At 43.5% G+C, this 23748-nt stretch overlaps 1 protein-coding gene across 1 annotated transcript in view; it reads right to left on the bottom strand.

Annotated features, from left to right (window-relative positions):
• Positions 1-23748, bottom strand: part of FAM227A (family with sequence similarity 227 member A) — a gene marked incomplete at its 5' end in the record, with an annotated part of 63606 nt that overhangs the window by 37681 nt on the left and 2177 nt on the right. The window contains 7 exons of the mRNA XM_036250771.1: positions 5381-5504; positions 8584-8688; positions 9145-9246; positions 15141-15287; positions 17862-17935; positions 18408-18477; positions 23608-23690. Of these exons, the coding sequence (XP_036106664.1) occupies positions 5381-5504; positions 8584-8688; positions 9145-9246; positions 15141-15287; positions 17862-17935; positions 18408-18477; positions 23608-23690 (705 nt within the window). The remainder of the gene's footprint in view (positions 1-5380; positions 5505-8583; positions 8689-9144; positions 9247-15140; positions 15288-17861; positions 17936-18407; positions 18478-23607; positions 23691-23748) is intronic.

The raw sequence follows: 23748 nt of genomic DNA, 5'->3' as shown, positions 1-23748 counted from the left end.
ATACAGAAAAAAAAAAAAGTTTTTTAAATCAACAGTGTTTTTATACACTAACAAAGAAGTATCTAAAAAGGAAATAAAGAAAACCACCCCATTTACAGTAATATTAAAAACAATAAAATACTTAGGAATAAATTTAGCAAAGGAATTAAAATATTTATACACTGAAAACTATAAGACATTGATGAAAGAAACTGAAGACAAATAAATAGAAAGATATCCCATGATTATGGATCAAGAAAATTAATATTGTTAAAGTGTCCATACTACCCAAATCCATCTATAGATTCAATGTAATCTCTATAAAAATACCAAAGGCATTTTTCACAGAAATAGAAAGAAACCACCCTAAAATTTGTATGGATCTACAAAAGACCCTGAACAGCTAAAATAATCTTGGAAAATGAACAATGCTGGAGGAATCACACCCTCTGATATTAAACTATATTACAAAGCTCTAGAAATCAGAACAGTATGGTCCTGGCCAAAAAAAAACCAAAAAACAAAAAAACAGACAAAGAACTCAATGAAACAGAAATAAACTCACACATATAGAGTCAATTAATATTTGAAAAGGAAGATAAGAATACTCAATGGGAAAAGGACAGTCTCTTCAATAAATTGGGAAAACTGGATAGTCCTATGCAAAAAAATGAAATTAAACCCCTATCTTACACCACTTACAAAAATCAATTCAATTAAGGACTTAAGTGTAAGATCCTGAAACCATAAAACTCCTAGCGGGAAAGCTCTCTGACATTAATCTTGGCAACTTTTTTTTTTTGACATGAACCAAAAGCACAAACAACAAAAGCAAAAATAAACAAGTGGGCCCTGGCTGGTTTGGCTCAGCAGTTAGAGTGTCAGACTGTGGACCAAAGAATCCTGGGTTCAATTCCAGCCAAGGGCACATACCTTTGTTGCGGTTCGTGCCCAGCCCTGGTTGCAGTTGTGTGGGTGGCAACCAGTTGATGTGTTTCTCTCACATCGATGTCTCTCTCTCTCTCTCTCTCTCTTTCTCCCTCCTACTCTGTCTGAAGAGAAATGTAAAATATCCTGGGGTGAGGATAAATAAATAAATAAATGGGAAAAAAAATAAACAAGTGGGACTATATCCAACTAAAAAGCTTTTAGACAGCAAAAGAAACAACAAAATGGAATGGTAATCTACTGAATGGGAGAAAATATTTGCAAATCATATATCTGATGAAGGGTTAATACTCAAAGTATAAAATAACTCATATAACTCAATAGCAAAACAAATGATCCAATTAGGAAATAGGTAGAGGACCTGAAGAAACATTTTTCCTAAGAAGACATACAATGGCCCAGAAGTACATAAAAAAGTACTCAACAGTATGGCTGGTATGAGCATCATCCCATGGACTGAGAGGTCCCGGTTTGATTCCTGGTCAGGGCACATGCCTGGGTTGTGGGCTTGATCCCCAGTAGGGGGCATGCAGGAGGCAGCAGATCAATGTTTCTCTCTGACATTGACATTTCTACCTCTCTCTCTAAAAAAAACAATAAAGACATTTTTTTAAAAAAAAAATCAACTTTCACCCGGCCAGTGTGGCTCAGTGGTTGAGAGTTGACTCGTGAAACAAGAGGTTGTCGGTTTGATTCCTGGTCAGGGCACATGCCCAGGTTGTGGGCCAGATTCCCAGTGTGGGGCATGTAGGAGGCAGCCAATTGATGTTCTCTTTCATTGATGTTTCTATCTCTCTCCCCCTCTACCTTCCTCTCTCTCTAAAAATGAATAAAGAGCCTTGGCCAGTTTGGATCAGCGGTTAAAGCGTTGGCCTGCGGTCGGGAGAGACCCGGGTTCGGTTCCTGCTAAGGGCACGTACTTCGGTTGCAGTTTGTCCCCGGCCCTGGTTGGTCGTGCGGGTGGCAGCCACTCGATGTGTCCCTTCGATGTTTCTCTCTCTCTCCCTCCCACTCTATCTGTACAAAAAAAAAAAAAAGAAAAAATATCCTCGGGTGAGGATAAAAAAAAGAAAGAAAGAAAGAAAGAAAAATGAATAAAGAAAAAAAAATCAACTTTCCTTAAAAAAAAAAAGTGCTCAACATCACTAATCATCAAGGAAATACAAAACAAAACCACAATGAAATGTTACCTTCTATCCACTGGGGTGGCTATTATCAAAAAGACAAGAGATAACAAATGCTGGCAAGGATGTGGGAAAAAGGAACTCTTATGAACTGCTGGTGAGAATGTAAATTGGCACACCCACTATGGAAAATAGGGTGGAAGTTTCTAAAAATATTAAAAATAGAATTACCATACATCCAGGAATCTCACTTCTGGGTACATATCCAAAGAAAATAAAATCACTGTCTTGAAGAGACATCTCCACTCCCTTATTTATTGCAGCATTATTTACAATAGCCAGGATATGGAAACAACCTACGTGTCCAATGACGATGAATGGGTAAAGAAAATGTGGTATATATACACAATGGAATATTTTCAGCCATAAAAAGAAGAAAACCCTGCCATTTGTGACAACATGGACAGACCTTGAGGACATTATGCTAAGTGAAATAAGTGAGACAGAAAAACAAGTACTGTATGACTTCACTTATGTTTAGAATCTTAAAAAGCTGAACTCAGAAGCAGAGAGTAGAATGGAGGTGGCCAGGAGCTGGTGGGTGGAGGAAATAGGAAGATGTTGGTCAAAGGGTACAAACTTCCAATTATAGGAGGAACAAGTTCTCAGAATTTGATGTACAGCATGGTGCCAGTTAACAATACTGTACTGTCTACCTGAGAGTTGCTATGAGAGTAAATCCTCAATGTGCTCATCATAACAACCACAAACAATGGGAATTCTGTGAGGTGAAGGAGGTGTTAGCTAACCTTGCTATGGGTAAACATTTTGCAATATATATCTGAATCAAATTACCACCTTGTACCTTAAACTTACACAATGTTACAAGTTAATTATATCTCTTGTTTAACGGTTTTCTTTTTTTTTATCCTCACCCAAGGACATTTTTCCATTTTTTGTTCAGACAGAGTGGGAGGGAAAGAGAGGAAGAGAGAGAGAGAGAGTGAGAGAAACATCGACGTGAAAGGGACACATCGAGTGGCTGCTTCCCGCACTACCAACCAGGGCTGGGGACAAACCGCAACCGAGGTACGTGCCCTTAGCGGGAACCGAACCCGGGTCTCTCTGGACCATAGGCCGACGCTCTAACTGCTGAACCAAACCAGCCAGGGCTTTTTTTGTTTTTTTATCCTCACCTGAGGACATTTTTCCATTTTTTGTTCAGATAGAGTGGGAGGAAGAGAGAGAGAGAAACATTGATGTGAAAGGGACACATTGAGTGGTCGCCACCCGCACGACCCAACTAGGGCCGGGGACAAACTGTAACCGAGGTACGTGCCCTTAGAAGGAACTGAACGCGGGTGTCTCTGGACCGCAGGTCGACGCTCTAACTGCTGAGCCAAACCAGCCAGGGCTGCTTTTTTTTTAGACAAAAACCTTCATTTTTTTTGTGTGTGTGGTATGTGCCCCTAGCGGGAACCGAACCTGGGACTCTCTGGTCCACAGGCCGACGCTCAACCACTGAGCCAAAGTGGCCAGGGCCCATCAATTATATCTCAATAAAGCTGTGGGGAAAGTATTTTCCCTAGTGGATAAGAGTAGTTCACTGTGCCTAGGCTGCATGTAAAACAATGTGGCTTATGCTGAATACCTGCTTTTCTGGAATTTGGGTACATGATAGAGGTATCTACATGACCAGCTCCCAAAAACACCTTGGGCGTTGTCCTGGCCGGTTTGGCTCAGTGGTTCTCAATCTTCTAATGCCACAACCCTTTAATACAGTTCCTCATGTTGTGGTGACTCCCAACCATAAAATTATTTTCGTTGCTATTTCATAACTGTAATTTTGCTACTATTATGAATCGCCATTGGAAATAAGTGTTTTCTGATGGTCTTAGGCGACCCTGGTGAAAGGGTTGTTCGACCCCCAAAGGGGTCGTGACCCACAGGTTGAGAACCGCTGGGTCAGCCCTGGCTGGTTTGGCTCAGCGGTTAGAGCGTCGGCCTGCGGTCCAGAGAGACCCGGGTTAGGTTCCTGCTAAGGGCATGTACTTCGGTTGCAGTTTGTCCCCAGCCCTGGTTGGATTGTGCGGATGGCAGCCACTCGATGTCCCCCCCCCACACTCTATCTGAAGAACAAAAAAAAAAAAGGAAAAATGTCCTCGAGTGAGGATTAAAAAAAAAAAAGAAAGAGAACCGCTGGGTCAGAGCATTGGCCCATGGACTAAAGGGTCATGGGTTCAATTCCAGGTCAAGGGGAGGTACGTGGGTTCAATCCCTGGCCCTGGTCAGGAACGTGTGGGAAGCAACCAATCGATGTGTCTCTCTCACATTGATGGTTCTCTCTCTCTCTCTTCCTCCCTTCCTTCCACTCTATCTAAACATCAATGGAAAAATATTCTCAGGTGAGGATTAACAACAACAACAAAAAAAACCAACCCCAAAAAACAAAACCACCACCACCACTACCAAAAACCTTGGGTACTGTTTCTCTGGTGGGATTCCGGACAGAAACATCACACATGTTGCTACATTTGTGTTGCAAAAGGGAGAGGGTTCTGCATAAGTCCTTCCGGGAGGGAGGAGCAGAAGGAAGCCTGCACAGGAACTCCTCCCACCTCTGCCCAGCTTCTCCCTTGCAGTCTGGCTGTGCAGCCTTACCACATCGCTATAATAAATCTCAGCCATGAATACAACCTGTGACTTCTCTTAGCAAATCTCCTAATGTGAGAGTAATCTTGGAGACCGCCAGCACAGTAGGAAATGTGAAAAGTGCTTACTTAGCAGAGTAGCTAGTACATAGGAACCTCTCAGTAAATGGACCTTTTAGTGACCTTAAAAATGTCTGGGTTGTGATAGGAGGAGTGGAAAAGGAGACAGAAAAATACTTGAAAAACAAACATCACACTTGCATGGTGTGTGCTGCAGACAGAGGGGGACTACACAGTTGGGCCACTTGGCATCACATGGGGGAGGGGGTGGGGAAGGGTGGGATGTTCTAACTGGCATACTGCTTTTGGATTCCTGAGTTCTGGGTCCATCAACCCACAGCACAAGGTTGACTTCTGCACAGCAAATGGGGCTGTGCTCAAACCTGCTACCTGTAGAGGCAGCTGGACACAAAAAGGGGATAAGGAATGTCTCAAAACTATGTTGAGGAAGCAGAAAAGTTGGTACTCTTGGCTCTAACTGTACACTTTACTTCTTTTAATGTCAAGGAGAAAAGGACAACTGCTTCAATGAAGGGGTGTGAGGCAAATAATAATATACTCAGGTGGAAAAAGGAGTTCCAGGATTACTTTCCCTAGTAGAAAGCAGCCACCTCTTACCTGAAATCCACAGGCTCATGGTGTTACAGATCTCAGACTTGAACTCATGTGTGTTGAACCAGGACTGTGGGAAGCAGCAGCAGAAGCTAGTGTACAGGGCTTTGCTCAGAAGTGATGGCAACCTCTGGGGGGAAAGCAGAGCTCAGGCAACATTCTGGACATTTCTAAACCCAGAAAGAGCCCCTGACGTCAGAAAGGACCAGTGATAAAATTCTCTACCTGACACCATGCTGCCTTCCTGGTTATGAGTGAAGCAATTTCCATCTGCACTGCCCCACAGCTCCGTGGACTCCTTACCCTCCCTGGGAAGCACTTCACAAGCACCATGCTATGCTAGGCCAGCACCCTCTCCTCCAGCTCCTCTGGACGTGGTCTGTGGCTCAGCCGCTTCTGCAACTGGCCAAACAGTAGTCCAGAAAACGACAAGATACATGTGACCTAGCTATCTTCTTGTCACCCAGAGATGATACTAGTAAGTACTACTCACTGGGTTTTTTTTCTATACACAAGTGGTACTGTTGTTTCTTAACTATGGTTGAGCTGAAATTATACATTTATAATTTGGCTTTATTCATTTAACATTATAACATACACACTTCTCCAAGTTATTATAAACTTTTTGGGATTTTTTTCCCCCAATAGTTACCTTTATAACATTATGGGCTAAGTGGCCATATCAAAATTACTTAAACATCCCCTATTGGTGGATATTGTCTTGTTTCCAAGACTTTGCATTACAAATTATGCTGAATAATTATTTTTATTTATTAAACTATTTCATTGTTTGGCATATTAGTTAAAATTGTTGATTGAATGAATGGATGCATGCATGAATAAAAGCAGCTTTTCCTGAATATTAATTTATGTCTTCCAAAAGATGGAATGATAATACTACTAATTATAGCAGCTATGATATATTGGGGGCTTATCGTGTGCTGGGTGATATGTCAGATGCCTTACAAACACCTTCTCATTTCATCTTTAGGACAACTCAGTGAGAAAGGCATCATTATCCCCATTTTATGGGTGATGAAACCGAGGCACAGAAAACCTAAGTGACTTGTTAAGTGGTCACTTAATTAGAATAAGTTCCTTCCAGCATAATTATATCAATTCACTTCCCACTCATCAGGTCCGAGTGCCATTTCCCTATATCCTTAACAACACTGGGAATTGCCGTTTTAAAACTATGCTGACAGGTAAAAAGAGTATTAAGTTATTATTGTTTTAATTCATATTTTTTATTATTCTTAAGGATGAAATTTTTCCCATCTGTGTTTCTTCCCTGGTAAATTTCTAGTTCATGTATTTTCCACTGGTCTATGGGGCGTTTCATTTTTTTCTTATTGATTTGTAAGAGTTTTTTTATGTTGTGTGACATATATAGTACTGGTATTTTTGCATAATTTCTCATTTGCCTTTAACTATGTCTGTAGTAATTTTCAAAAAAATGTATGTAATACCCTGGCCAGTTTGGCTCAGTGGTTAGAATGTCAGCCTGTGGCCCCTGGCCAGTTTGGCTCAGCGGTTAGAGCACTGGCCTGAGGTCTGGAGAGACCTGGGTTCGGTTCCCACTAAGGGCACGTACCTCGGTTGCAGTTTGTCCCCGGCCCTGGTTGGGTCGTGCGGGTGGCAGCCACTCGATGTGTCCCTTTCACGTCGATGTGTTTTTCTCTCTCTCTCTCTCTCTCTCTCTCTCTCTCTCTCTCTCTCCCCCTCCCTCCCTCCCACTCTATCTGAACAAAATATCGAAAAATGTCCTCGGGTGAGGATAAAAAAAAAAAAGAATGTCGGCCTGCGGACCAATGAACCGTGGGTTCGATTCCAGTCAAGGGCACGTACCCCAGTTGTGGTTCGTCCCCAGCCCTGGTCGGTTTGTGCGTGAGGCAACCAGTCGATGTGTCCCTCTCATATCGATGTTTCTTTCTCTTTCTCTCCCTCCTTCCCACTCTAGCTGAAGATAAACAAAAAAATATCCTTGGGTGAGGATTCAAAAATAAAATTAAAAATAAAAATGTATGTAATTAAATCAATCAGTCTTTTCCTTTATGGTTATTTGGGGTCATATTTTAAAAGTCCTTCCCCACCCTCAAATCAGGTAAATATTCACTTAATATTTTCTTTTAGCAATCCCTTTTTTTTTATTCCTCACCTGAGGATACTTCATTATTTATCATCAGAGTGAGAGGAAGAGAGACACACACACACACACACACACACACACACACACACACACACACAGTCAGAGACAGACATCGACGTGACAGAGCCATATTGACTGGTTGCCTTCTGCACAGCCCTGGCAACCAGGGCCGGGGATGAACCACAACCAAGGTATGTGCCCTTGACTGGAATTGAACCTGCAGCTCATTGGTCTGTGGGCTGATGCTCTAACTGCTGAGCCAAACCAGCCACGGCTAGCAATCCTTTTAGTACACATATACATACACTCGTATATAAAAAATAAATATGTATATTCTACTTGTTTTTTTGAATTTAATTAATTTATTTTTTGTTACAGATGTTTCTCCTTTTTCCCCTACTGATTCCTCCCTCCCTCCCCACCCTGTCCCCAGCTTTGTTGTCCATGTCCATTGTTCATGCATACATGCATATAAGTTCTGTGGTTTATCTCTCCCCCACCACCCCTCTACTTTTAATTTTTAAATTATATGCTTATTTAAATACTACAGAAATATATAGAATGGAAAGGGAAGTCTCTTATAACCTTATTTCCCAGAATATAACCATTGCTAAGAGTTTGGTAAATATTTTTCCAGATTTTTTTTCTATTCACAGGCACGTATAAATATATATACATATGTATATCTATTCTTAACATAGAGTTGTATAAATTGCTTTGTTTTTCACTTAAAATATATCATTATATCTTTCCTAATCACTACAGGGTGGGGTTTACAGTTGTATGTGCTGAAACAGAGTTTATTCTTGTATTATTATTATTATTAATTAATTATTGTATTATTTTCCATTCAAACAACTGTAAACCTACTTTTGCTCTACTCTGTATATACAGACCTACCTCATTTTTTGTAACTGCTACATTACAAGTCAGTGTATGAATATATACACAACTTACTAATTACTCCTTTATGGAAAGAAAGTTAAGGGCATTCCACTGGTATTAGAAGTGAATAGCTATCTCATGTGATTTTTTTTTCTAAACAGTGGTTGATACTCACTTTTAAGATAGCCTCTTCAAAGCGGGACCTGGATTCACGAAACAAAAGAAAGGCGTAGCATTGGGATATCCGGTCGAACAGCTTATTCTGGAGCTCTTTGTTTGGCTACCAGGAATACAAATAGAGAAGAAATTACTAGAGTGAAAACAGCCAATTTTTAGGAATCTTATTGTCAAGATATTTAACCTCATATTATTTGGGAAATAATACCGTAATTTGTTTTATAGGGTTTATAAAACACATACAGAGGGGCAGAGTGTTGAAGAAAGCACCCTAACTCTGGACCAGGAGGGCCTGACTTTACTCTTGGCCCTGCCCTTGACCAGCCCTGTGACATGGAATAGTTACTAAAGCTCAGGGGAGCTGCAAGACTTTGGGGTAATGGCTAAAGCACAGGGTATAAGGGTGAGGCATGGGTGGGGATGGCGTGGGGTGACAGATGAGGCTTCAGCAGGGGTCCATGGAATCAAAGGGGCTTATGGCTCATGGTGAAGAGGTTAGGGTTTGTGTCACAGGAAAGTAACTTAAGTGATGGAGAGAAGTAATCAGATTTGCATTTACCTGGTACCTTTCATGAAAGAACCACCAGAAGCTATCCAGCCACATGGCTTTCATAGTAGGAGAAGAGAGAAACTTCTCTAATTCTCTAGTTGAACAGAAAGACTTAAAAAGAAATAAAATTCACATTATTACTGTTGCCATTATTGTTCTTTTTAAAAAAAAAATTTCACTGGGAGACACAGCCAGATTTATAATCATCTCCACTCAAAACCTTCCTTTCCTCCTTCTGTGTCCCACGCCTTGTTATTGTTATTAATTACACCATTTTCCCACCAGTCATCTTTGGAGTCACCTTAAAAAAATAACAGCCCTGCTCTGGCTAGTTTGGCTCGGCGGTTGTAGCACTGGCCTGTGGACCAGAGTCCCGGGTTCGGTTCCCGCTAGGGGCACATACCAAAAAAACAAACAAACAAAAAACAAGCCCTGGCCAGTGTGCTCAGTGGTTAGAGTGTTGGCCTGGGGACCAAAGGATCACTTGTTTGATTCCTGGTTAAGGGCATGTACCTCGGTTACAGGTTCCATCCCTGGCCCTGGTTGGGGCGCCTGGGGGACGCGACCAATCTCTCTAACATCGATGTTTCTCCCCCCACCCTTCCACTCTCTCTCAAACTCGGTGGAAAAAATATCCTTGGGTGAGGATTAAAAAAAATAATTAATAATAAACACCCAACTTTATAGTAAACGCTATTTGTTTTGCAGGCGTTTTCACATGTTCCCTTTTTACTCCTAGAATAATCACACAAGGTATGCCTTATTTTCTCCATTTTATAGATGAGGAAACTGAGGACCAGAGAGCCTGCAAGTGGCAGGGCCAGGATCAGAACCCATAACTCTAGATAGGAGCTCCATCCTCTCCCCTGCATTCAATAAACAAATACAGAAATTATATAAATGCAAATCACTAGATCTTAAGATTTTTCTGAGTTGGTAAGAAGCACATGGTATTCTAAAATTAGAATTATTGGGGAACTCTGAGGGACAGGAAACTCAGCCTTCATTGTCATACAGCTAGGTCTTGAACAGTTTTGTTTTTAAAAAAATTTTTTCTTTATTGATTTTTTTTTTAGAGAGAGGAAGGGAGAGGAAGAGATAGAAATATCGATGAGAAAACATCAACTGGCCACCTCCAGCAAGCCCTGCACTGGGAATTGAGCCCACAACCTGGGCATGTGCTCTGACCAGGAATCAAACCAGCGACCTCTTGGTACATGGGCTGACACTCAACCACTGAGCCACACTGGCTGGGCCGAGTCTTGAATCTTGTACTGTCTCCAAAGCAACTATTGTAATAAAATGTACATTTTGTTAAACGCTTCCCATGTATCTGGCACTGGGCTATGCATGTTCATTCCTTACCTCACTTTCTTTTTCACAGTGGTAGGTGCTATAATTTATAGACGAGGAAAGTGAGGATCAGATGGTTAAGATTCTTGCCGAAGCTCACACAGCCCGGGAGGCTCAAAAGTAGGGAGTCTGCCCCCAGAGACACCACACAGGCTGCCATTAGGAAGAACAGAGAGCTGACTCTTGCCACCTTCCTGGGTGCAAAGAAAAAGACTCCGTGGTGCTCGTTTCAAGCCAACCTGGGAAGCGGAGGGCATTGTGCATTGATAAGCGGGCCTTCCTGTAGCAAGGAGCTCTCTGGGCCCCGTTTTTGACTCGGTCTTTGTCACCATTCCTCACGTTCCCTTAGAAAGGCAGTCGAGTACAGCGGTGAAGAGCACAGACTTTGGCACAAGACTGCCTGGATTCAAGTCCAGCTCTTACACTTACTAGCTGTGTGATCTTGAGCAACGTTATTGAACCTATGTGCGCTCTCAGTTTCCTCATCCAGAAAATGGAGATGAGGGTGATGATAGGCCTCACCTCTTAACTGCTATGAGGATTAAATGAGTGATACACACAAAGTGCCTAGAACAGTACCAGGCACTTAGGACTTGCTAAACGTGTGCTCTATTGTTTATTTATTCATTCTCCTGCTTCCTTTCAAAAGGATTTCATGCCCTGGCTGATGTGGCTCAGTTGGATGGGCATCGTCCCATGCACCAGTAGGTTGCCAGTTCGATTCCTAGTTAGGGCACAAACTTGGGTTTCTGGCCTGATCCCAGTAGGGGGTATTTGGGAGGCAGCCTTATCAATGTTTCCCTCTCACATAGATGTTTCTCTCTCTCTCCCCTTTTAAAGAAGAAACTATTCTTTTTTTTTTTTTTTATCCTCACCTGAGGACATTTTTCCATTTTTTGTTCAGATAGAGCGGGAGGGAGAGAGAGAGAGAAACATCGACGTGAAAGGGACACATAGAGTGGTTGCCACCCGCACGACCAACCAGGGCCGGGGACAAACTGCAACTGAGGTACGTGCCCTTAGCGGGAACCGAACCTGGGTCTCTCTGGACTGCAGACCGACGCTCAACCGCTGAGCCAAACCGGCCAGGGCAAGAAGAAACTATTCTTTAAAAAAAAAAAAGTATTTCATTTCAGCCCTTTGACAGACACTGGGATGGTGACGGAGAGTCCCTGCCCTCGAGGTGGTCACAGGGAAAGACATTTGCAATGCAGGTGATATGTGTCCTGAGAGAAGGAACCCAGTGTGATGGAGCCAAGAGGGGCATCTGATCTGTGCTGGAGACACCGGGGAAGGTTTTAAGAGTAAAAATAACTGGATTAAAAGGGAGAATCAAGAGCTCCACAGAGAGAGAAAAAAGCATGTGCCGAAGCTGTGGAACCGCGATACATCCGGGGAACTTCCAGAGGCTTTTGCGCAGTGAGAGCACGGAGGGTGGGTAGTGAGGAGCCAGGCAGGAGCCAGGCTATGAGGTCTCTGGGTGCTGGGAGTGAGAGCTGTTCTGAACCTGAACAGGGGAAGGGCAGGAGCCGGCACCAATGAACTTTCAACAGGGCAGGAACACCGTGAGAATGGTGTTCTAGAAAGATCCCTGGAGGCAGTGTAAAAGAGCTAGTAAAAGGGATTGAGATGGCAAGGCAGGCAGCACACTGGGCAGCAGATGCTGTGATCCACACAGGAGGCTGTGGGGCCTGAACGTGACAGGGGCAGGGGGAAGGAGGAGGCGTCCGTAAGGATGGCAGCTGAATCGTAGCGACTGCTTGGATGTGGAGGTGAGTGGGGGAGGAGATGGGCTAATGCCCAGGTGGAAGTCTGTGTTTTCAGCCAGAAAGGGAACCAAGAGGAGAAGCAGGTCTTAGGAGTCTGAGAAGTCTGAGGGGAATTAGGGCAGGAGCAGAGAAATGTGGGAGTCAGGAGCACAGCATAGGGTTTGGAGGTAGTTTGGACAGAGTTAACAGTGGAGATTAGCCTCATGTGGGGAGAAGATGACCAACATCCACCCGCCCACAGAGTTTGTGCAGAGGGCAGGGTCCTGAAGAGCATGGACGGTGAAGGGGCTTGGAAGACAAGGTGATGCTGCCTGAGGTGGAGGGTGCTACCACAAAAATCGAGGAAGGAGAAATGTCAAAGTGCAGAGAGTTGTCCTGTGGGTCAACTGTACAGAGAGGTCACGTAAGATGACAGCAGAAACACATTCTTTTTACTTGGCAATATGAGAGCTATTGGTGGATTGACCTGGCCCACTTTCAGTGATGGGGGAGGGTAGGAAACCAGACTGTGTGGGCATGAAAAAGGAATGGAGGTGAGAACTGAAGCCAGCAAGTGTGGGCAGCTCTTCCAAGAAGTCCCAGGTGACACTCAGTGATGAGCTGGGCCTCGCTACTGAACAAGGTGCACAGGACTATTGTCCTCATGGAGCTCATGGCCTAATGATGGCCTCCAGATTCTCTGAAGCAGAGGCTGCTGAAAAGGTGGAGAGGGGTTAATGGAGGAGAGGATTTGAGAAGGCAAGTGAAAGTTGGGGATGGCCCCTGAATAGGATGGAAGAGGGTCCTTTTTTAAAGGCAAGGTACAAATTTTCCTTCAGTTTCCTGGAAACCAAAGAAAAGCAGGAAATGGCACAGTTATAAGGCTAAAAGCATTCCAAGAGAGGCCGTTTTTCTTGGGATTAAGGCCTAAGGAAACATTCAAAAGTGGGATAGTAGTCACTGTCCTCGGGGCTACCCACACAGGAAATGGAACGTGAACACACGTGGCTGTGCAAGCAGGCCTGTCCAGGGTAAGCAAGGGCATAGGTTGAAAGGTCATGCAGGAACAGCGGATCCATGAAACACACAATCCATTTAAGTTATAGAAAAAGAAGGAAAAAAACTATAATCTTGCCCTGGCCGGTTTGGCTCAGCGGTTAGAGCATCGGCCTGCGGTCCAGAGAGACCCGGGTTTGGTTCCCACTAGGGGCACGTACCTCGGATGCAGTTTGTCCCCGGCCCTGGTTGGGTTGTGTGGGTGGCGACCACTCATGTGTCTCTCTCACGTCGATGTTTCTCTCTCCCACTCTGTCTGAACAAAAAATGGAAAAATGTCCTCGGGTGAGGATTAAAAGAAAACAAACTATAATCTTATCACACAGAGAACACTGGTAATAGCCATGTACAGTTTCGCCCCGGTTTCCTATGCAATGTTATATAACATTGTTTGTAGAGCATTTATATGCTGGTATGTTTTATTTAACAACATAGTATAGCATGTTAAGATACTCTCTTCAAAAACATTCATTTTAATGGCTAAGTATGACATATACACCAACAATGACTATACTGTTCTATTATTGATCATTAAACTTTTTAATAACATTGATGATAAAAACTACCATATTTTTAGAACTAATGATTTACTGAGCACTTGCTAAGTGCTTTTATACACGTGTTATTTAATTTTACATTAATTCTTCTAAGGTAGAGACTGTTGTTATCTCTATTTTACAGGAGGAGACCCTAGAACCCAGAGAGCTACTAGCCACTATGATGTACTGCCTTCCAGTTCCTTGCTATCGAATGACAATGTGGGGCACACATCTTTTTACATTGTCCTAGAAGCATGGATGCTCCCGTGTCTGCTGCTCCTCCACGTCTCTGCTGAGGAAAGCAGGGGGTCAGGTACCCCACCCCAGGGTGACCACTGCCTGGCTCAGAGACCAGTGCCTGGCAGTAGAACTTCAGCAAACACCACTGTCATACTGGGCAGTGACTGGCCCGAACAGATCATCACTGAGGAAGTCTGAATGCAAGACAAAGGAAGGAGACAGATGGAACTAGAGACCTAACTGGAGAGAAGGCAGCAAGGAGAAATCATGAAGAGGACAGGAAGGAGAGAAGGAAGAAAGAAGATGGGGAGGGGGAGAGAAAGAAAGGGAGGAGAAATAAAGGGAGGGCTTGAAGCAAGCAGTAGTGATGGGGTGAATAGTTAGGAGCTGAGGGGATAATGACCAAAGCTGCTTTGGGGACAACCGCAGTTGTGCAATTGTGAAGGGCAATGAGGCACAGCTGGAGGGCTGCCGAGACCGTTTTCTGGGCTTCCTCCTCTCCCCACACCTCCTTCAACTATCCCCATATCCTGAGTGGCCAGCACTGGCTCACATATGCTTCTGGGCCTTAAAATACTCCCTGGCTCCCTCCCTGAGGAACCCAGTGCGCAAGCTCTCCAGTGAGCAACTCACCCATGGTGTACCATGGGGTGTGGGGAGAAAATATTCTAACTAATGTTTAATTAAGAAAAAAATTAAGTTTATTGATATATAGTGTAGTATTGGACAACAGAACATGTATATTATATATTTTTAAAACACATATATCATGAGGGTGTGTACTCAAAATTTTTTGCTAATCGCATACATGATCAAATTGATCTGGAGACTAGTGCTCTCATAGACAGAATCTAGGTTTTGGAGGGAACATGAGCTTGAGTCTAATCTCAGTTAAGTCACTTGCAAACTTACAGGCCTCAGTGCCTTACTCAAGTGCCCTGACTGGCTGTTTCCTGGGGTGTAAAACTGGGACAGCTGCATCTGCCACAGGGATGGTTGTAAAGTTGGGGTACAGCCAGGCCCATGGATGGCTGGGCAGCACAGAGGCAAGCTGCATGCTCTTTCTTACCTTGCCACTAAGGGGGCTTCTCTCAGACTGGATCACATTGGCGACCATGTCACAGAAGTCCACCCCGTTGGGAAGCTTATGCGGCCTGGCAGTGTTAAACTGTGAGTACCGGTACAGCTCCGCCAGCAGGTTTTTATCTGCCGTTTTCTGAAGCAAAAAAGCAGAATATAAAAATGGGGTGCATCATTTTGACAGTTTAAGACATTGAGATATCTTCCCCTTTATATCATGAAGAAAATAAAACCTTATAGAATGTTTAAAAAAAATGAGGGTGCATTCATGATCCCAGCACCCCTTACCAAACACCCATTCACATTATTTCTATTTTCCCTTTCAGGCTTTGAGCACGTGTATACAAATATGTATAAGAAACTTCATTTTACAATACACACATACACCCACACATACTTTTCATTTTAATTCTCCATCAGCATTTATCCCCTCTATGCCCTCTTCCACTTCCACCCTCCTCCCCACACACACTCTATCCACTTCACTCTGGATTTCTCACATTGCTACACTGTCTTCAAATTTCTCATCTATCCTATTAATGAGATGGGCTATAGTTTAATTAACAGTTAATTGTTTCCAACTACTACTACTGCCTTTATATATATATATATTTTTTTTAATCCTCACCCGAGCACATTTTTCCATTTTTTGTTCAGATAGAGCGGGAGGGAGAGAGAGGAAGAGAGAGAGAGAGAGAAACATCGATGCGAAGGGACACATCGAGTGGCTGCCACCCGCACGACCAACCAGGGCCGGGGACAAACTGCAACCGAGGTACGTGCCCTTAGCGAGAACCGAACCCGGGTCTCTCTGTACCGCAGGCCGACGCTCCAACCGCTGAGCCAAACCGGCCAGGGCCCATTATATTTTTACAAGTTAAAAATAGTCCTGCTGGTATGGCTCAGTGGTTGAGCGTTGACCCATGCACCAAGAGTCTCCAGTTCGATTCCCGGCCAGGACACATGCCCAGGTTGTGGGCCCAATCCCCAGTAGGGGGCATGTAGGAGGCCAATCAGTGTTCTTTCTCGTCGATGTTTCTCTCTTTCTCTCCCTCTCACTTCCTCTCTGTAAAATCAATAAATAAAAAATAAATAAAAAATACAAGTTAATAATAGCCCTGGCCAGTTTGGCTCAGCAGTTAGAGCACTGGACCTCGGACAGAAGGGTCACAAGTTTGATTCCTGGTCATCAAGGGCACGTACCTGGATTGCAGGTTAGATCTGCAGCCCAGGTTGGGGTTGTAAGGGAGACAACCAATCAATATGTCTCTCTCATATTGATGCTTCACTCTCTCTCTTCCCCTCCCTCCCTTCCACTCTATCTAAAAAAGCAATGGGAAAATATCCTCAAGTGAGGATTAACACAAATAAATAAATAAAATGTAAAAATACAGAAAAGTGGAAAGAGGAAACCAATTACCATCATCCAGCCCTAGCTGGGTAGTTCAGTTGGTTAGAGCATTGTCCCAATATGCTAAGGTTGCAGGTTCGGTCCCAGTTAGGGCATATATAAGAAGCAACCAATGAATGAATAAATAAGTGAAACAATAAATCGTTCTTTCTTTCTTTCTCTCTCCCTTCCTCTCCCTAGAAGTCAATAAATAAAAATTTTTTAAATTACCATCAACCAAGACATCCGCAGGAAACATACTGAGGCACAGGGCCTCGGCACTGACAGTGGGAGAACCCAGTGAGTAAATGCACTGACTCGGAGTCAGAGAACCTGGGGTCAGATGTCAGCTCCACCATTTAGTAGCTGTGCCACTTTGGGCAGGACATTCAAATCTGCTTGGCCACCATCATGGGTCACATGGCAGTTTCAATGCTGACTCTCACTGTTGGACTTCGCGCTGTGTGGGAAATTCCTAGGCTAAAAGGTGAAAAAAGGACAGCAATGCTCTATCGTTCATATTCTCCAACACTGAGGGGTCCGAATGCATATGACCTGAGTAGTTTAAGGAGCAAGCTTAAGAGACTCTTTTTTTTTTTTTTTTTTTTTTTTTATCCTCACCCGAGGATATTTTTCCATTTTTTGTACAGGTAGAGTGGGAGGGAGAGAGAGGAAGGGAGAGAGAGTGAGAAACATCGACGTGAAGGGACACATCGAGTGGCTGCCACCCGCACGACCAACCAGGGCCGGGGACAAACTGCAACCGAAGTACGTGCCCTTAGCGGGAACCGAACCCAGGTCTCTCCGGACCGCAGGCCGACACTTAAGAGACTCTTAACTGGGGTGGTGGCTGGAGAGAGTGAAGAGAGTCTGGCCATGGGTCTGAGGATCTCAGCAGGAAAAGGGGCTTTACCATCAACTATGCATGATAGTGGACAGGTCATGTAACTTACTCCTGAATCTCAGCCTCTTGGGCGTCTGCTGGGACCGACAGACTAGCCCTGCTATGTGAATGGCCCCTGGGAGCTGAGTGACACAGGGGCTCTGTGTGAGCTGAATCTGTACTCATTGTTTCTAAGGGCAAACACCTAAGTTCTACAAATAAACATAAAAATGACCTCTGGAACACTCCCCATTCTACCCTTTCCAGGGTGTTATGAGAAATTCTAGCATTATTCAAATACGTTAAAATCCTTTATAAAGGGAATTCTGTGATTTTCTTGCACCATCACCATCCAGGTGTCAATTATCCCCGCACACCCAGGAATAAAATTGATTTCATGCCTAGCAGAAATCAGACCCAGACCCAGGATCTCTTACCCTCTTAATGATAGATTTGACATTCCTGGATTCTACGCCACTGCAAATATGTGGCAATTTTCTTTTACTTTTGTCTGCAGAAGAAGAGAAATGGAATGTGAGTAACCATGGGGTCTGTCCACCACCGTGCTGTAATTATAACTGTGATTTTTTCGTTTAACCTGAACTGCCTGATGATACAATTATCAGTCTCACTAGATCTCACCCGTATGGCTGACTTATTAAGCCCTCCCTTCCCCCCAAGCCTGTTCCTCATCTATAAAATATATTCAGTGGCACCAACCTTACAGGTTGGGGCATTATGAAGATTTAACAGGGGTACATATGAAAGGACCTGGTGCAGTGTGGCACATAGTAGGTGGTCTCTGAATAGTACTGCCCTTTCCTCCTTTGTTGCCCAGTGTCAAGAAGTCAGATTTAAGGCTCCTTCAGAAGATTGCAAAGATATCCTCATCAGAAGCTCTGCATTCCTACTCAATGCATGTTATATATTAAAAAACCAAACCCTACAAAAATACCATCAAGGTTATGAGAAAGGATTTTTGCCTCTGTTTCCTGAGCTGCCATGACTTTTCTCGCTTAAAGCCTTCTTCTCCAACTCAAATCTCTCCACTGCCTTCAAAAACCAAAAAGAAATGGGCATTAGGGGCTGATGCAAATCTTGGTGGAGGGCGGGGTCAGGGACTAAGCCATTTCTTCTGTTGGGGTGCAAAAGTCTGGAGCAAAGTTTGTAACAATGTTCTGCCATCTTCCCCTAGGTGGTAGAATCTTGGTGGCCACAGACCTCATGTCCCTGAGTGTCACCACTAACACATCTCCCAGCCCTGCCCTCTCTTACCATGCTCTTCCTCCTGGCTACACCTCTGAGCTACACCCCTGAGGAGCGTAGGATTTGGAGTGGTTCCAATCATGGCTCCACAGGTTACAAGCTACTGTTTAATCTTTCTGTAAAAAGGGGATAATAATACCTACCTTCCAGGGTTCTTACAAGGATCAGCTACAAAGTATTTAATGCATCTTTAAACCCAAGCACAGAGGCTATCACTTAGGAGCTGCTCAATAAAGAGTAACTATTATTATTGATCATCTCAAGAAAATTCTCTTGATCTCTGACTCCTCCTCTCCAAGCCCCACTCCCTCCTGAAAAGGAAGGAAAGAAAAATGAATGTACATGACTCAGCAAGTTGTATAGATTGTCAGCCCTGAGCCCATGGTGCCCAGATAACAAAGTTAGCAAAGAAGTAGGATTCTGTGTTCTTGATCTCAAGGAACTTATAATCTATTCCGTTAGCCAAGTCAACACCTGTGGAACAATTAAACTGCTAAATTTAGGGCTCAATTAAGTGGGATTAGTGTGAGCTGTGGCAGTCACAAAGGACAGCCCAAAAGAGGTGAGACATGAGTACTGGGGGCAATGATGGGGCTTCTGTCAATTAGCTTGTTAAACTGTGAAATGCCTCTCCAACCTTCCTCCGCCTGAATGTGTGCAAGTGGGTGTATGTGGGGAAAGGGGTCACATTGGTAGGGTATGTAACAACACTGTTGCTCTAGTATACAGGGATAAGACATGACGGATGAATTGGTGGTTGGGTGTCAATACAGCAAAACAGCAAGGTCTCTGATCCTTACCAGGATGCCACTAGAGCCAATAGTGTCAGGACCTTGGAACGTTGACAGAAAGGACAGTTGAATGTTGGAAGAAAAGCAAGTTGGGGGAAATTATGAGACCAGCATTGGGTTGAGTTTGCATCTGAGGTGACAGCAGGACCTTCTAGTGGAAATGTTCCTGAGAAGGCAACTCCCAAACCTGGCTGATGACAAGCATCGTGGGGGATTATTCAGATATTCAGATTTATTAGAGAGGCATATTCCTTAGGTCTGCTTTGGAATTGTTGATAGTGGCTCCTGAATAGTTCTCTATTAAAATTTTTAAAAACATGGTACATGGTGCATGGTACAAAAGCAAACAGTACAGTAAAAAGTCTGCCTCTTAGTATCACTCCTCTAGGTAGCTGGGAGACTGAAATGCAGGTGAGAAGCTACAATTTGCAAATGCGTTACTCATTCCATAAATACTTCCTGAGCACTTACTAAAAACCAAACACTATGTCCATAGTGAGGATGCAGCAGTGAGCAGTGACAATGTCCCTGCCCTGCAAGGGCTCACAGACGAGTGGGGAGAAGCTGGTGATCAAGAGGTGAGTGGTGCTGACATGAGGCGGGACAGGATGACAGGAGTGTGCCCAGAAGGAGTGGCTGGGAAAGCCTTTCCAGCAGAGGTAGTGACCCACAGGTAGAGAGAGGAAGGAACGTGTCTACCACTGAAGTGAATGGTGAAACTGTAGGGCTGGGCACAAAGCTCTGGAGGGAGACTGGAAAAAAAGCAAAGCAAGACTCCTGGCCGGAGCCTGGAGGGAGACCCACACTTAGGGCATGAGAGAAGGAACAGAAATAAGACACCAGGAGGAGGACCTGGGCCTCAGTAGGAGGTGGCTCACTCGTCCATCAGTGCACATCTTTTGAGCACTTCTCATTCACCAGGAACTGTGCTAGGTGCCATCCAGCAGGGCGGGACGGAGGCTAGAGAAACCAATCTGGCCTTAGGTGCTGACACAGGAGAAGCAGCGACACAGTCAAGGCCTAGTGTATAAGGGGCAGGGCAAACTGTAGCCAACAGAGGTTGGGCAGCGTAGCCCAGGGATGGACGCTATTGGCAGTAGGCAGTCAGCATCTGACAGATCTGACCAGTTGCGTGGGCACAGGAGCAGAAAGGGCAGACAAGGGGGTCCCTTCCTCTAGGTTATTTGAGGACCAAGATGCTTTTACTAGCCCCATCCCGGTTCTGACTGGCATCTTGAGGGAGCCATGCCAACATTAGGTAGTCTTGAAAAAGGTACCAGACCCTGCTTCTGGGAGGACAGTGTCATTCTTTTTTCTGGTTTTATTATTATTGTTTTTTTAAATCCTCACCTGAGGATATTTTTCCATTTATCTTCAGATAGAGTGGGAAGGGAAGAGAGAGAGAAACATCAGCGTGAGAGAGACACATCAACTGGTTGCCTCCCACACTACCCCAACCAGGGCCGGAGACAAACCACAACCGAGGTATGTGCCCTTGACCGGAATCAAACCCTCGACTCTTTCATCTGTGGGCCGACTCTCTAACGACTAAGCCAAACTGGCCAGGGCTCTTTTTTCTGGTTTTAAAATTATCTTTAAAAAATCACAGAGGTGACATTCTTGTTTTAAAATCAAAACTCCAGCAAGTTATTTTGTGGATATTGACAAACTAACTCTAAAGTTTGTATGGATAGGCAAGAGACTCAGAAAAGCAAACACACTATTGAAGGAGAACTGGCATTCCTCAACTTCAAGACTCACTATAAAATGATAGTAATCAAGACAGTGTAGTATTGGCCAAAGAACAGGCAAATAGATCAATGGAACAGAACAGAGAGCCTAGAAATACATCCACATAAATATAGTCAGCTGAACTGGACAAAGGGGCAAAGGCAAAACAATGGAGCAAAGACAGTCTTACAACAAATGGTGTTAAAACGACTGGATATCTGCATGCAAAATAAATAAACCAAGACACAGATCTTATACTCTTTATAAAAATTAACTCAAAATGGATCACAGACTAAGTATAAAATGCAAAACTAAAGAGATAAACCACGAACTTATATGCTTGTATGCATAACCAATGGACATGGACAATAAAGCCGGGGATGGGGAGGAGGGCGTCAATGGGGTAAAAAAGGAGAAACATCTGTAACAAAAATAAAATTAAAAAAAAAAAAAAAAGAAGCTGCAAAAAATAAATAAATAAAATAAATAAAAAGATTAAAATAAATAAATAAAATGCAAAACTAGCCCTGGCCAGTTGCTCAGTGGTTAGAGCTTTGGCCCTCGAACTGAAGGGTTGTGGGTTCAATTCTGGTCAAGGGCACATACCTGGGTTGCAGGTTTGATCTCTGGCCCTGGTCGGGGTCATGTGGGAAGCAACCAATCAATATCTCTCTCACATTGATATTTCTCTCTCTCTCCCTCCCTTCCTCTCTTCCTCCTTCCACTCTGTCTAAAATTCAGTGGAAAAATATCCTTGGGTAAGGATTAAAAAAATGCAAAACTATAAAACTCCTAGAAGGTAACACAGGAGAAAACCTAAATGACCTTGGGTATGGCCATAACTTTTTAGATACAACACCAAAGACACGATAGATGAAAGAAACAATTGATAGCTGGACTTCATTAAAATTAAAATTTCTGCTCTGCAAAACACAATGTCAAGAGAAGGAGAACACAAACCACTAACTGGGAAAACATATTTGCAAAAGACACACATGACAAAGGACTGTTGTCCAACATATACAAAGAACTATGAAAATCCAACAAGAAAACAATTCAATTAAAAAATGGGTAAAGCCCTTAACAGACACCTCACTAAAGAATATAGATGGCAAGTAAGCATATTAAGATGTTTACTGCCACATATCATTAGAGAATTTAAAATTAAGACAGCCCTGGACGGTTTGGCTCAGCGGTTAGAGTGTTGGGCCACTGATCAATGAGTCAGGGGTTCAATTCTGGCCAAGGGCACATACCTGGATTGCGGTTCGTCCCTAACCAGGGCCGTGTGGGAGGCAACCTGTCGATGTGTCCCTCTCACATCGATGTTTCTCTCTCTCTCTCTCCCCCTCTATCTGAAGATAAACAGAAAAATATCCTCCAGTGAGGATTAAAAAAAAACAACAACACAAAAAAACCATGAGATATTATTATATACCAATTAGAATGGTCAAAATCCAGAACACTGACACCATCAAATGCTGATAAGGATTTGGAGCAACAAGAATTTTCCTTCATTGCTGGTAGGAATGAAAAATGTTGCAGCCACTCTGGGAGACAGTTTTGGCAGTTTCTTTCAACCTAAACACACTCAATATATGGTCCAGGAATCATGATATCTGGTATTTACCCAAATGAACTGAAAACGATGTCCACACAAAACTTTGCACATGGATGTTTATCACAAGTTTATTCATGATTGGCAAAATGTGGAAGCAAACAAGATGTCTTTTCATAGGTGGATGGGGAAATAAGCTGTGGTGCACTCAGACAATGGATTATTATTCAGTACCAAAAAGAAATGACTTATCCAGCCATTAAAGACATGGAGGAAGCTTAAATGCACACTAAGTGAAAGGAGCTAGTCGGAAAAGGTTAAATGCTGTATGCTTCCAACTACATGACATTTCTGGAAAAGGTGAAACTATAGAGACAATAAAAAGATCAGTCATTATCAAAGGCTGGGGGAGGAAGGATGAACAGCACAGAGAATGTTTAGGACAGCGAAACGATTCTGCATAATACTACAAAGGTGGATACATGTTGATCCATATTTATCCAAACTCACAGAATATATAGCACAAAGAGAGAACCCAAATGTAAAGGATGGACTTTGGGTGATAATGATGTGCCAATATAGGTTCCTCAGTTATAACAAAGGTACCACTGTGGCGATGGGGAGGTTGTGTATGTATGGGAATGGGGATGCGAGAACTCTGTACTTTCAGCTCAGTTTTGCTGTAAACATGAAGCTGCTCTAAAAAATAAAGTTCATTAATTAAAAAATATATCTTTGAGACCTCTATTGGGTAAAGGTAATTTCAAATAAATGAAGGGGCCTCCAGAGCCCCTCCTTCCTGGAAGCCTAGCCTCAGCCCCAATACCCATAACTCACCAGGCTGCTGTCCAGCAGGTTGGGCCTCAGGTCTATTTCAGCAATCTTTTGGTTCACCTGTTCGATGGAGCCAATGAGGCACGCTGGGAAGTGAGTCTGCTAAGGAAACTCTCTGGGTGGTGATTGCACAGAAACAGGATG

Source organism: Molossus molossus, unplaced genomic scaffold (assembly GCF_014108415.1).
Source record: "Molossus molossus isolate mMolMol1 unplaced genomic scaffold, mMolMol1.p scaffold_m16_p_10, whole genome shotgun sequence".
NCBI lineage: Eukaryota > Metazoa > Chordata > Mammalia > Chiroptera > Molossidae > Molossus > Molossus molossus.
Note: the sequence above shows the minus strand (reverse complement) of the source record. Positions and strands in the feature narration are given on the sequence as shown.